Genomic DNA, 14,156 nt, shown 5'->3' on the forward strand with positions numbered 1-14,156 from the left:
CTGGTTTCAAAATGGCTTTCTCCCAGGATGTTCCTCTCTAGGCTGCAGATCCTCAAAAATGTCACTCTTAGTTGCACTTGGGATATTTGTCCTCTCTCAGCTTCTCTGGAGCAAGAGTCTGCTTTCAACGGCCGTCTGCAAAAGGTCTCTAATCTGCAGCTCCTGTGCTTTCTTCAAGTATCTCTCCTGGCTGTAGCTCCTCTTCAAAACATCACTCACAGCTGCACTGAGTTCCTTCTCTTTGAGTCAGCTCATTTATATGGCTCCACTGATCAAGGCCCATCCTGAATGGGTGGGGCCATGCCTCCATGGGAATATCTCATCAGAGTCATCACCCACAGCTGGGTGGGGCACATTCCAAGCAAATCTAATCAGCACCAAAACGTCTGCCCCACAAGACTACATCAAAGATAATGGTGTTTGGGGGACACAATACATTCAAACTGGCACATAGTTCTTAGGGAAGTTAGAGCCCATAATGAAATCCATAAAAGTCTATTTAGCAGTAACACCAGTGGACAACAGAGAAGATGACCAAGGAGTGACTGTGACTTCAGTCATCAAAGAAAAAGTCCTCCTGATCCTATCTCAATGTCACCTTAGCTTTAATTTAGTTCACATTGATTTAGCAACTACTTAGCAATGGCCATGTGTGGTGCTAGGAATGCAAAAATAGTATGCTAATATCTGCATTTAGTTACCTGCAATACACTGCTCTGCATGTATTTATCATTTAAGCCTGGATTGTATTATTGTCCTCATTTCCATTTTACAGGTGAGGAAACAAGACACACAGAAGGATTAAGTAGTTTGCGGGAGGGCAATCTGCTAGTGTGAAAGCTAGGATTCAGACCCATGCATTGGGCTCTAGTGTCTGATTGATAAACAAGAGACTGACTGATAGACTACAACAACCAAATTGGAAAGTCACATCCTGGCATAAGATCATCTAGGGATGGTTTCTGGGCTACTTGGTGACTCAAACCTAAAGGAATATTAGGGTCCTTTATATTCTCATTCAAGAAGTACTTGCTATATATATGCCAGTCCCTTGGCTAAATTGTAAAAATTCAAAAGCAAATGAGACCAATCCCTGCACTCAGGGAGCTCACAAGCTATTAGGCAAAGCAATTCTGCAAACAGGGAGTTGCAGTAGAGGGTGATAAGTGCTTGAATAGAGGCAGGTACAGAATGCTGTCCAGCAGAAAGCAAAGAACCTTCTGTGCTGCTGGTGGTCCCACACAGCCTGGCTGAGATTGGAAAGGTGAGCTTCTGCTGTCCAGGGTGGGAAGTGCCTTCTCCTTGGGTACCCTTGAATGGCCCTGAGAACTTTCCTGACTGCAGGGGACTTTGGATGAGGGTTGTCCGTGACTCAGGACACTGCTGTCTTGCCAGCAACCTGGGGACAGTCTTGGCATCTCTTTCTGTCCCACAAAGCATGCCAGCCAGAGGCATTAGAGGAAAGCAATGTGTTTTGTGACAGAAGGTGGGGAGAAGAGAGCTATTCCATTTAGTCCTTCTATCACTCAGTACAAAGAGTGAGCCATGCCATCTAGTCCTGCCCAGGCCAAAGGCTAACTTTGTGACCTCAGGCATGTTGCACAGCCCTTCTGTGTTTCATGGATCTTCACCCTCAACATGAAAAATGGAGTTGCTAAAACTTCCTGTCTTCCTGTTTCCCACCAGCCCTTCTAAATAATCTATTATTGCATACATTGTAATTGTTTGAAAGTCACTCTCACCTCTGGGCATTTTGAAGACAAAAATCACATCTACTTTTAAAATCTTTTTATCCCAAACATAGTGTCTCACACATAGGCACCCTGAAAATTGATGAAATGAATACAAAAACAAATAAATGAATGAATACATCAGTCATTAGCTTATTTAGAAGATTGTTACTTTGTGCATGAGATCAGATAGCATATATTATGTGGCTCTGAGAAAAACTGTAAACACCTGGTAATCTTCTGGTAATCTTGTTGTTCCACTGCAGCAGTTTCCAAACACTTCATTCTTGGATCAACATCAGGGTCCCTAGGGAGCAAAAATGTAGATGCCTGGACCTGCCTTCCAAAGATTCTGAGTCAGTAGGTCTGGGGTGGGGCTCATTCATTATTTTCAAGGGCTCCCCAAGTATCTTTGTAGCTTGCCTGAGGGCAGGTTGGGGACCCTGGTGTGCCATTCCACCTGGCCTTAAGTCTGTCCTGCTCCACTATGAGGACTGAAGATGATGGACCTGGCCCAGGTCTGGCAGGAAACATGGGGAGGGCAGAGCACTGCAGTTCTGCTTGGAGGACTTGGGGAAGGCCTGCCAATAGTTAACTGTCTATAATTCTTCCTGAGGTCATTGACAAGAAAGAGGTACCGAATGCTAAGGTGCTGAGGACAAGCTTTCTTTGGTTATTGTAATGTTCCTAAAAATCACTGTTGATCTCCTTACGTGTTTCGCTTTGTTTTCCTTTGTGTGTTTCAGTTATTTTTCATTTTTTTCTCCTCTTCTTTCCCAGTGATCTTCATCATGGGCTGAATGACACTCCCCTTTTTAGTCATAGGCTGTGAGCACCAGGGGTAGAATTTTTTAAAGCCCTGAACTCATGTCGCTGTACATGCTTACTGTGGATTATATCACTTGATAAAAAAACAACTTGTGATGGGGTAGTTGTGGAAGCCAGTGAGCGTGTGGCCTGGCTTGAGTTTGACTTCTTCTATTACTTGTTCGGGAAATTCAGTAGCTATTTCTCAGGATCCATTCCAGTTTCCAAGGGTCCCAGCATGTTACTCCAAATGTAAATTAGGATAGGAACAATGCCACAGACTCTCATCTCTTTAAAAAAGCAATTTCTAACTCTAAGTTAACTCATTGACTTGATCTAGGAAGCAGTTTCTGAAAACCTTAGCATCATTACAATGACTGTTCTGTTCTTTAGAAGATTACAGTTTTAGAGCAAACAGACATTGACGCTACACAATGTTGGTATGTTTTATTTTTTCCTTCATCTATAGTATAGCTGTGTGGTTAAAAGCAGGGACTTAGACATTCTGGATTTAAGCCCTGAGTCCAGCATTGTTAGCTGTGGGACTTGGACAAGTCAACTGAAACCTCCTTGCCTTAATCTCCTCATCAGTAGAATGCGGATAGTTAAACCTCCTCCCTCACAGACTTTTACGATGATTGTTAAATAAGATGCTATATGCCAGGAGCTGTGCAAATTGCTTGGTACATAATAATCCTTCAAATGTTCACAGTATTATTCATTCAGCAAAATTTTTTTTTTTAATTTATTTTATTGAGATATATTCACGTACCATGCAGTCATACAAAATAAATCGTACATTCGATTGTTCACAGTACCATTACATAGTTGTGCATTCATCACCAAAATCAATCCCTGACACCTTCATTACCCCACACACAAAGATAACAAGAATAATAATTAAAATAAAAAAGAGTAATTAAAGTAAGAAAGAACACTGGGTACCTTTGTTTGTTTGTTTTTTTCCTTCCCTCATTTTTCTACTTATCCATCCATAAACTAGACAAAGGGGAGTGTGGTCCATATGGCTTTCCCAATCACAATGTCACCCCTCATAAGCTACATTTTTATACAATCGTCTTCAGGATTCATGGGTTCTGGGTTGTAGTTTGATAGTTTCAGGTATCTACCGCCAGCTACCCCAATTCATTAGAACCTAAAAAGGCTTATCTATATTGTGCGTAAGAGTGCCCACCAGAGTGACCTCTTGGCTCCTTTTGGAATCTCTCTGCCACTGAAGCTTATTTCATTTCCTTTCACATCCCTCTTTCGGTCAAGAAGATGTTTTCCATCCCACGATGCTGGGTCTACATTCCTCCCCGGGAGTCATATTCCATGTTGTCAGGGGGAGTCACTCCCCTGGGTGTCTGATCCCACGTAGGGGGGAGGGCAGTGATTTCACCTGCCAAGTTGGCTTAGGTAGAGAGAGAGGGCCACATCTGAGCAACAAAGAGGCATTTGGGAGGAGGCTCTTAGGCACAATTATAGGGAGGCCTAGCCTCTCCTTTGCAGCAACAGTCTTCCCAAGGGCAAGTCCTGTGGTAGAGGGCTCAGCCCATCAAACCACCAGCCCCCTATGTCTGTGAGCACATTAGCAACCATCGAGGTGGAGAAGCCCAATACCCCTGCATTCTCCACCAGCTCCTCAGGGGGGCTTTGCATATTTTTTTCATTAACTTTTTTTTTAAATCAACTATATAAAAAATAAAAAAAATTAAAAAGAAATTAAAAAAATACAATAAAAAAACATTTCAAACAGACCATGACAAGGGAGTAAGAAAAAGACAACTAACCTAAGATAACTACTTTACTTCCAACATGTTCCTACTCTACCCCAAGAAAGTAACCTAATATAGCAACATTTCTGTGAACTTGTTCCTACTATGCCCATCAGAAATTAACAGACCATAGCCATTTCTGGGCATTCCCAGAATGTTAAATTTACCCACGATAGCTTATCTGTTCTTATTGGATTATCGTTCCCCCTTCCTTAATTGCTCTCTATCACTAGTTCCCCTACATTCTACATTATAAACCATTTGTTTTACATTTTTCAAAGTTCACATTAGTGGTAGCATATAATATTTCTCTTTTTGTGCCTGGCTTATTTCGCTCAGCATTATGTCTTCAAGGTTCATCCATATGTTTCATGACATTTTTCCTTCTTACTGTTGCATAGTATTCCACTGTGTGTATAGACCACATTTTATTTATCCACTCACCTGTTGAAGGACATTTGGGTTGTTTCCATCTCTTGGCAATTGTGAATAATGCTCCCACAAACATTGGCGTGCAGATATCTGTTTGTGTCACTGCTTTCCGATCTTCCTGGCATATACTGAGAAGTGCAATCACTGGATCGAAGGGTAACTCTATATCTAGTTTTCTAAGGAACTGCCAGACTGACTTCCAGAGTGGCTGAACCATTATACAGTCTCACCAACAATGAATAAGAGTTCCAATTTCTCCACATCCTCTCCAGCATTTGTGATTTCCTGTTTGTTTAATGGGAGCCATTCTAATTGGTGTTAGATGGTATCTCATTGTGGTCTTAATTTGCATCACTCTAATAGCTAGTGAAGCTGAACATTTTTTCATGTGTTTCTTGGCCATTTGTATTTCCTCTTCAGAGAACTGTCTTTTCATATCTTTTGCCCATTTTATAATTGGACTGTCTGTACTATCGTCATTGAGTTGTAGGATTTCTTTATATATGCAAGATACCCGTCTTTTGTCAGATACATGGTTTCCAAAAATTTTTTCCCATTGAGTTGGCTGCCTCTTTACCTTTTTGACAAATTCCTTTGAGGTACAGAAACTTCTGAGCTTGAGGAGTTCCCATTTATCTATTTATTCTTTTGTTGTTTGTGCTTTAGGTGTAAAGTCTAGGAAGTGGCCGCCTAATACAAGGTCTTGAAGATGTTTCCCTACATTATCTTCTAGGAGTTTTATGGTGCTGTTTTTTATATTGAGATCTTTGATCCATTTTCAGATAATTTTTGTGTAGGGTGTGAGGTAGGGTTCCTCTTTCATTCTTTCGGGTGTGGATATCAAGCTCTCCCAGCCCCATTTGTTGAATAGACTGTTATGTCCCACTTCAGTGGATTTTATTTTATTCAGTGGATTCTATTTCTTTTAGCAGAGTTATGTAGTTTTCTTTGTATAGGTCTTTTACATCTTTGGTTAAGTTTATTCCTAGGTACTTGATTTTTTTAGTTGCTATTGAAAATGGTATCTTTTTCTTGAGTGTCTCTTCACTTCTTTCATTTCTAGCATATAGAAACATTACTGACTTATGTGCATTAATCTTGTATCCCACTACTTTGCTAAATTTGTTTATTAGCTCTAGTAGCTGTATCATTGATTTCTCAGGGTTTTCCAGATATAAGATCATATCTTCTGCAAACAATGAGTTTTACTTCTTCCTTTCCAATTTGGATGCCTTTTATTTCTTTGTCTTGCCGGATTGCCCTGGCTAGCACTTCCAGCACAATGTTGAATTACAGTGATGATAGCGGGCATCCTTGTCTCATTCCTGATCTTAGAGGGAAGGCTTTCTGTCTCTCACCATTGAGTACTATGCTGGCTGTGGGTTCTTCATATATGCTTTTTATCATATTGAGGAAGTTTCCTTCAATTCCTACCTTTTGAAGTGTTTTTATCAAAAAGGGATGTTGGATTTTGTCAAATGATTTTTCAGCATCTATTGAGAAGATCATTTGATTTTTCTCTTTTGATTTGTTAATGTGTTGTAATACATTGATTGATTTTCTTAGGTTGAACCATCCTTGCATGCCTGGAATGAACCCTACTTGGTCATGGTGTATGATTTTTTTAATGTGTCTTTGGATTAGATTTCCAAGTATTTTTTTTGAGAATTTTTGCATCTGTATTCATTAGGGAGATAGGCCTGTAGTTTTCCTTTTTTGTAGCATCTTTGCCTGGTTTTGGTATTAGATTGATGTTAGCTTCATAAAACGAGGTAGGTAGTATTCCGTTTTCTTTGATGTTTTGAAAGAGTTTAGGTAAGATTGGTGTCAGTTCTTTTTGGGAAGTTTGGTAGAATTCCCTGTGAAGCCATCTGGCCCTGGGCATTTATTTGTGGGAAGCTTTTTGATGACTGATTGGATCTCTTTGCTTGTGATTGGTTGGTTGAGGTCTTCTGTTTCTTCTCTGGTCATTAGGTTGTTCATATTTTTCCAGGAAATTGTCCATTTCCTCTAAATTATCCAGTTTGTTGGCATACAGTAGTTCATAGTATCCTCTTATAATTTTTTTAATTTCTTCAGGATCCGCAGTAATGTCACCTTTCTCATTCATTATTTTGTTTATATGGGTCTTCTCTCTTTTTGATTTTGTCAGTCTAGCTAGGGGCTTGTCAATCTTGTTGATCTTCTCAAAGAACCAACTTTTGGTGTTATTTATCCTCTTGATTGTTTTTTTGTTCTCTATGTCATTTATTTCTGGTTTAATCCTTGTTATTTCTTTTCGTTGGTTTAGGATTGGTTTGCTTTTCATTTTCTAGCTTCTTCAGTTGATCCATTAGTTCTTTGATTTTGGCTCTTTCTTCCTTTTTAATATATGCATTTAGTGCTATAAATTTCCCCCTTAGTACCACTTTTGCTGTATCCCATAGGTTTTGGTATGTTGTATTCTCATTTTCATTTATCTCTATATATTTAGCAATTTCTCTTGCTTTTTCTTCTTTAACCCACTGATTGTTTAGGAGCGTGTTGTTTAACCTCCAGGTATTTGTGAATTTTCTAAGTCTCTGATGGTTATTGACTTCTAATTGTATTCCCTTGTGGTCAGAGAATGTGCTTTGAATAATTTAAATTTTTTAAAATTTATTGAGGTTTTTTTTATGTCCCAGCATATGATCTATTCTGGAGAAGGTTCTATGAGTGCTAGAGAAGAATGTGTATCCTGGTGATTTGGGATGTAATGTTCTGTATATGTCTGTTAAATCCAATTCATTTATCAGATTGTTTAGGTTTTCAGTTTCCTTATTGGTCTTTTGTCTGGTTGATCTGTCTATAGGAGAGAGTGATGTGTTGACGTGTCCCACAATTATTGTGGAAACTTCAGTTGCTTCCTTTAGTTTAGCCAGTGTTTCATGTATTTTTGGCACCTTGATTGGGTGCATAAAAATTTATTATTGTTATTTTTTCTTGTTGAATTGCCCTTTTAAGAGTATGTAGTGACCTTCTTTGTCTCTCCTAACATCTTTGCATTTAAAGTCTGTTTTATCTGAGATTGATATTGCTACTCCTGCTTTCTTTTGACTGTAGCTTGCATGAAATATTTTTTTCCATCCTTTCACTTTCAGTTTCTTTGTGTCCCGGTGCCTAAGATGAGTCTCTTGTATGCAACATATTGATGGTTCATTTTTTTTGATCCATTCTGCGAATCCATATCTTTTAATTGGTGAGTTTAATCCATTTACATTCAGTGTTAGAACCGTGAAGACATTTCTTGAATCAGCCATCTTATCCTTTGGTTTATGTTTGTCATATGTATTTTTTCCCTCTCTCTATTAATGTCCTTTAATGTACCCATGCTGAATCTCTTTAGTACTGAACCTGTCTCCATGTCTCTCTTTCTAGACCTTTACCCTTCTCTTCCCCTTCTGGAACACCAATGAGTCTTATATTTGGATGTTTGATATTATCTATCATATCCCTGAGGTCCATTTCAATTTTTTTTGTTTTTTTCCCCATTCTTTCTTTTGTTCTTTCATTTTCCATTCTGTCACCTTCCAGTCACTTGATTTGTTGTTCAACTCTGCCCTCTAGTCTTGTATTATGAGTATCCAGAATCTTTTTAATTTGGTCAACAGTTTCTTTAATTCCATAAGATCGGTCTATTTTTTTATTTACTCTTGCAATTCTTCTTTATGCTCTTCTAGGGTCTTCTTGATGTCTTTATATCCTGCTGCCATGGTCTGTTGTACAGCTTTAGTTCTTGATTAATTGCTCTAACTACTGTGTTGCCTCTGATCTTTTGATTTGGTTGCTTCAGCTTGGGTATATCCATATTGCCTGGTTTTTTCATATGCTTTAAAATTTTCTGTTGTTTTTGGCCTCATTGGCATTTGCTTTATTTGATAGGGTTCTTTTAGGATTTGTAGACCGATTAAAACCCTTATCACTAATTTGTCCGATCTACAGCTTCGTGGAATACACTTTCTCTAACTAACCAGCAGGTGGCATCCATGAGCCACCTATTTCCTCAAGCCAGTTCTCCCCCGCTTTGTCTTTGTGGTGAGTGGGGGTGTGAGTCTTGTGGGGTCCAGTTGGTGTACCTAGCTTGCGTGTGTAGTTGGTGTTGCCCGCCCTGTATATGGGACATGTGTCTGGGCAGTCAAGGCAGGAGGGCGGCTCTAACAATCAAATCTCACTCATGTTCCTGGAGATTTAAAGCTGCTGCAATAGTCTAATCCTTCAGTTCAGTCCTGCCACAGTTTGTCTCTGCCGCTGACCCACAAGTCCTTGGTATTGGCGTATGGACCCTGAGACTTGCGAGTGGGTCCCTCTTCCAGGCCGTGCACCCCCACGTCCGCTGTTGAGGGATGACTGTGCTATGTCACAGGTGAGTGACGTCCCCCCAGGGCAGTTCTGGGCTGCAGGGCTGTGTAGGGAGAGATTCCCAGTCTGCTGAAAGGATGGCTGAATGGGGCATGTTAATTCATATTGCTCAGCCTTCCCAACTCTGGGACAACCAGCTGAGGGTGCAGGGAAGGCTAATGTCCACGCCCGAGTTTGTGGTGTGTGCGTGTGTTATTGAAAGCACTTCCCATCGCACTGGGTTGTCTGGAGCAGCTCTGGGCTGTGGGGTCGGTGATGGGCAGGAGTGTTCCCTGTCCACCGGGAAGATGGCTGTGAGAGGATGCCCCCCTTCTCTTGGGAAGTTGTGGTTTTAGTGAATTTTCTCAGCCACTGGACTTATTGCCTTGTGTTCTCAGAGCTCTCTTAGTTCTGCCTCTGTCTTGACCTGCCCAAATTGCAAGTCTTTGAGGCTTTCTGTATCAGGCTCCTTAGAGTAAGTAATTGTTGTTTTAGAAAAAGATAAAAAAGATTAAAAAAAAAAAAAAAGGAAAGGCCCTGCTTGAAGATCTAATGGGTTACTGAAATGCTAAGAGACAAGGCAGTTAGGGCCATTAAGGAAGGGTCCAGGGGGCAGAGAAACTGGTTTTTCTTCTGGATTTGCATGTGAGCCTAACTCTGCCTGAGCTCTGCCCTTCCCCATTCTATGTTCACCAGAACTCCAAAAAGCCTCTGCCTTTTATTTTTGGGTTTTTCTTGCTGTTTTTGCTATCCCTATCTCCTCTCCGCCATGCTGGCTGCTCCCTGATTCTCCGGTGTCTGGTCTCAGTCTATCTATGATTGGAGTTTGGATCAGTAGAATGAGTTTCCAATAAGAGCCGCAACTGCAGTTCTCCCTCCTGGTTCCTAGCGCTGATGGCCCCTCCTCCCACGGGACTGAGTTTGGCAGGGAGGCGTGCGGGTCCCATGGCCACAAGAACTTACAGAATTCACTGATCTCAGCTGTTCCACGTGTTCATGAGTGTTGTATGAAGTATGCCCAAAGTCAAATTGCTCTCCAGTGTCTGGTCCATGTAGTTCCTGGCTTTCTACCTACTGCCCTGGAGGAGTAACTAAAATATACACCTCACCACTCCACCATCTTGCCCCACCTCCCCCGAACATTTTTTTTAACAACTCCTAAGTGCCATTTTCAAATAAAAAGAACAAATTATAATGTTATGTAGTGACATGAAAGGATGTCCGTAATATATTATCAATTTAAAAAGTAAGTTGATATAGAGTGACAGAAAGCAGACCTGGAGTCAATGTCCTGGGAGAGTAATTTTAAAATTTATCTTCCCCCCTTTAAACCTCCGTTTTCCTATTGGAACTTTTCCAGCTCCAGGGCCTGCCAGGAGACACCAATTCATACCAAGGAAGGAAGCATTCAGGAAAAAATGTAAGTTGATTACTTCATAATGTGAAGTTTTGTAAATAATTTCATATATATATACATACATATATATACATGTGTATGTATAAATGTGTATGTATAAGAGAGAGTGAGTGTACACACATGTATTCAAGCACAGAAATAGTTTGGGAGGCAATCTGTTAGCGAGTGGTGAGGAGTAAAAAAGATGCAGAATAAGGAAATTTGGTCACTCTGCAATTAACACAAGCTGCTTAGAGCTTTAGCTCCCTCTGTCTGGATTTTTATACCTTGTGTGATAAGAGCGGATAATTTGTACCATATCATGTAAGAATTTAAAAAAACATGTCTCTACATTTTGCTTTCTTCCTATATTATATGTGCTAGTCCTGTCTCTGGAAACCAATTATAAGTTATTTTAAAACAGGAATTTTGTCAAATTTTCTTATACCACAATTGTTGATCTAGCAGGGGGTAGGTAGCATTTGTTTAATAAATGCCCATTGACTGACTGCACTGCAGATCTGGTATTAGTCAGGATAGGCCAGGCTGTTGCAATAACAGCTTTTCCCTGCAGTTTCAGTGGCTTAACACAACCAAGGTTTATTTCCTGCTCATGAAGAGTCTGATATGAATTGACGGGGGCTCTCCTGCATTCAGTGACTAAGGAATCCAGGCTTTCTCCATCTTGAGACACCACCAACTCAACGCATGGTTCCTAAGTTTGCTCTATCAGTGATAGGAGGGGCTGGAGGAGACAAACTGACTCTTAAATGCCCCCAAGCCACTTCTGTTCAAATTCCCATTTATTAGAAATCAGTCCCATGGCTCCCATTAAACCACAAGAGAGGCCATGAAATATAAGGAAGCACACAGATATTCAGGGAGCACTATCTGTGTGTGACACAGGTCTATGTTTATATCCTTCTACAAAATAACTATGCCAACTAGTTAGTGCCTCACTAGTATCAGTGGTACTTACACACACATGGATCATTAAACTTGGCTTAGTTTGTGTTGAAAATAATGTGTGTTAGAAACTGCTTACTAGGATTCAGAGTTATTCACTTAGCAGGCATTTATTAAGTGCCTCCTGTGGGCCAAGCACTATTCTAGGACCTGGGAATACAGCAGGGAAAAAAAGTCAAAAGTCTGTGCACTCATGGAGCTGACTCTGTACATTACCAGATAATGTACAGAGTATGTCAGTTGGTGATAATTATTATGGAGAAAAATATAATAGGGAGGGAAACAAGTGTATTGGTTCGAGGAGAAGGTCAGGTTGCACTTTTAAATAGATTGATCAGAGAAAGCCTTACTGAGAAGGTAACATTAGAGCAACAACTTGGAGGTGAGGGAGCAGTCATCTGGGTATCAGGGCAAGGGCATGCCTGGTGTGTTTGGTGAATGGAAAGGAAGCAAGTGTAGCTGGAGTGAGTGTGCAGGGGGGAAAGTGGTAGGATTGGGAGTTTGTTGATACAGAGTGTAAAGAACATTCTAGACCACTTTCAGGTCTTTGGCTTTTTGCTCTGAGTGAGATATGAACCCTTTTGTGGTTTTGTTCAGAGGAGTGACAGTATCACTCTGGCTGCTACATTGGGGCAAGGGTGAAAGCAGGTTATTACCTAGAGTCCAAATGAGAGTTGGCAGTGGCTTGAACCATTTCCATCATCCTGAAAAGTTAGGGGGAGAATTTTAAAGGGGAAAAGTGATCCATAAAAACAAGATAGTTATTTTTGCTAATAAGATGTTAACATAGAGCCTAATTGTAATATGATTTATTATTACCAGGAGTCTGATAATCTATTGTTTCATTCACCCATTCAACAAACATTTATTGAGCATCATCTGTGTGCCAGGCCCTCTGCTAGGCACTGGGGACAACAGACAAGATCTGACCTTTGCATTTAAGGAAGTGTATGACATAGTAGGTTTATAAAGATCACCAAAAATATGACATCGTCATCATCAACAAAAACAGCAATATAATCACTTCATAAATTATAATGAAAACATTAGTCAAAACTTTTACTAAGTGCCTGACATGGTGCCTATGGATATTATTATTATAATATGATTGTTTTTATGATTTTATTTTGATGTCACTCTTTATAACCAAACTACACGGTTACAAAGTTAGAGAACTACTTTGATAGAAACCTAATATAAATGCCTAAACATCAGTGTTATTTCTGTGCTCTACACCTATCTAAAACCCAGACCAAGAAATACATGTTCCATTTTTCTTGAATGTCTTCTTCCCTTATAATATATAAAATTATGTTACTAACATCTCATTCTCACTGATTTTGTCAGTCGTTTATGTCTTCTTTGTTGCATGTTTTTCTTCTCTTAAATATCTGCTTCGAAGAAGGTTGAGCTGAAATCGCTGCTCAGCCCCTAAGATGGTGCCATCCAGATTGCGTGGGCTTTTCTGCCTCTGCACCTGCCTCATATTGGTTCATCCTTTTGACTGGCAAGACCTAAATCCTGTTGCCTATATTAAATCATCAGGTAAGAGGTATGTGTTTTCAAGGCCTTGAGCAACTCCCATGTTGCCAGATTCAGTGGCTCCAGAGGAGTTGCATGCACGTGGGACCACAAAGCAAGACCTATTAGGAAAGAAGCTCACGGCAATCCCCTGTTCTCCTGGGATAGGGGTGAGGGCCTCACTGCCTCCTGGTTCCAGCAGAACTGAAAAAGCTCCTGTCTTCTTCAATAGCATGATTGCAGGACAAACCAAGGTGAGGTATTTTAAGACAAACTAGAAGTTCAACTTGCCATCACTGTGGAGAACTTCCTCAGCCCCACCCCTTTCCTCCCTCAGTGCCCTAACCCACTCCCACTCAAGCCCAGTATAACAACTCCTCTGCAGTTCATGGAAAGGCAACTTCAAAACCTGCCCTCACAAAGGTGAAGAAGAAGCAGGTGTCTTGATCAACAGGCATGGTTCTGGTTAGTAGTGAGGATGATGTGAGAAAATGGCAGCTGGGGGTCTTGGAATCCAGAAGGAAACAATCTGTTTTATCTAATAACGGGGAGAAGTAGGGACAAGTAGGTGCTAAGGAGCTCTTGATGAGAATGGATTGCCATTGGATGTCCTTTCTTAGGTGTGGTGGGAGGGAAGGAGAGGAGAGTAAGGCTTAGTTAAGCCTAGGAGGAGTGGTTAGTGTATGATGGCCACCTCTGGACAGGTGTACCTGATGCCACAAAGAAGGGCTTTTATTCAGGGAAATTGCTTCTAGAGCCTTGTGAATTCCTGCTAAGCCCAGAGAGTCATGATATGTGGACTTCTCTTTCCAGCCTCCTAATGCAGGGTTGGTGGCCTCTGAATGGCATCACACCATCTAAACCAACAAACTTGTGTACTTGGCTAGATGTGATCTCTCTGGATCTAGTTGTTCCAGCTTGATGGGTGACTCCTTAGCATAGCATTTTCAAAAATGCTTTTCATAACCCAGTGCCTTATAAATAAGTTTTGCCCTATGTTGTAGTTGAGGAAATGAATGTATTAGTAGGAGGTAGACCGTATCTCATATCAACATTTGCATAGGAATTGGAGTAATATTTCACAGGTCCATTCATTCAATGACATTTATCAGGAATCTAAGACATCAGTGAAACACTGAAGACTAAGACCAAGAGCTTGTAGTTAAGTCT

The 14,156-nt window shown here is 40.5% G+C and overlaps 1 protein-coding gene across 9 annotated transcripts in view; it reads left to right on the forward strand.

The window, feature by feature from the left end:
• The window catches only part of PLA2G7 (phospholipase A2 group VII), a 62,929-nt gene that overhangs the window by 18,445 nt on the left and 30,328 nt on the right, over nt 1-14,156 (forward strand). For 4 of the 9 annotated variants that reach the window (XR_005217852.1, XR_005217851.1, XM_037842830.1 and 1 more), the window contains exons 2-3: nt 10,464-10,523; nt 12,868-13,010. The exons of 1 other annotated variant lie outside the window; for it this stretch is intronic. Coding sequence is in view for 2 of the 8 variants with exons in the window: in XM_037842830.1 (XP_037698758.1) it covers nt 12,902-13,010 (109 nt within the window). In the remaining 6 variants the exon portion in view is untranslated. 4 more of the 9 variants (XM_037842835.1, XM_037842831.1, XM_037842833.1 and 1 more) reach the window with 4 other exon arrangements.

Source organism: Choloepus didactylus, chromosome 7, assembly GCF_015220235.1.
Source record: "Choloepus didactylus isolate mChoDid1 chromosome 7, mChoDid1.pri, whole genome shotgun sequence".
Taxonomy (NCBI): Eukaryota; Metazoa; Chordata; class Mammalia; order Pilosa; family Megalonychidae; genus Choloepus; species Choloepus didactylus.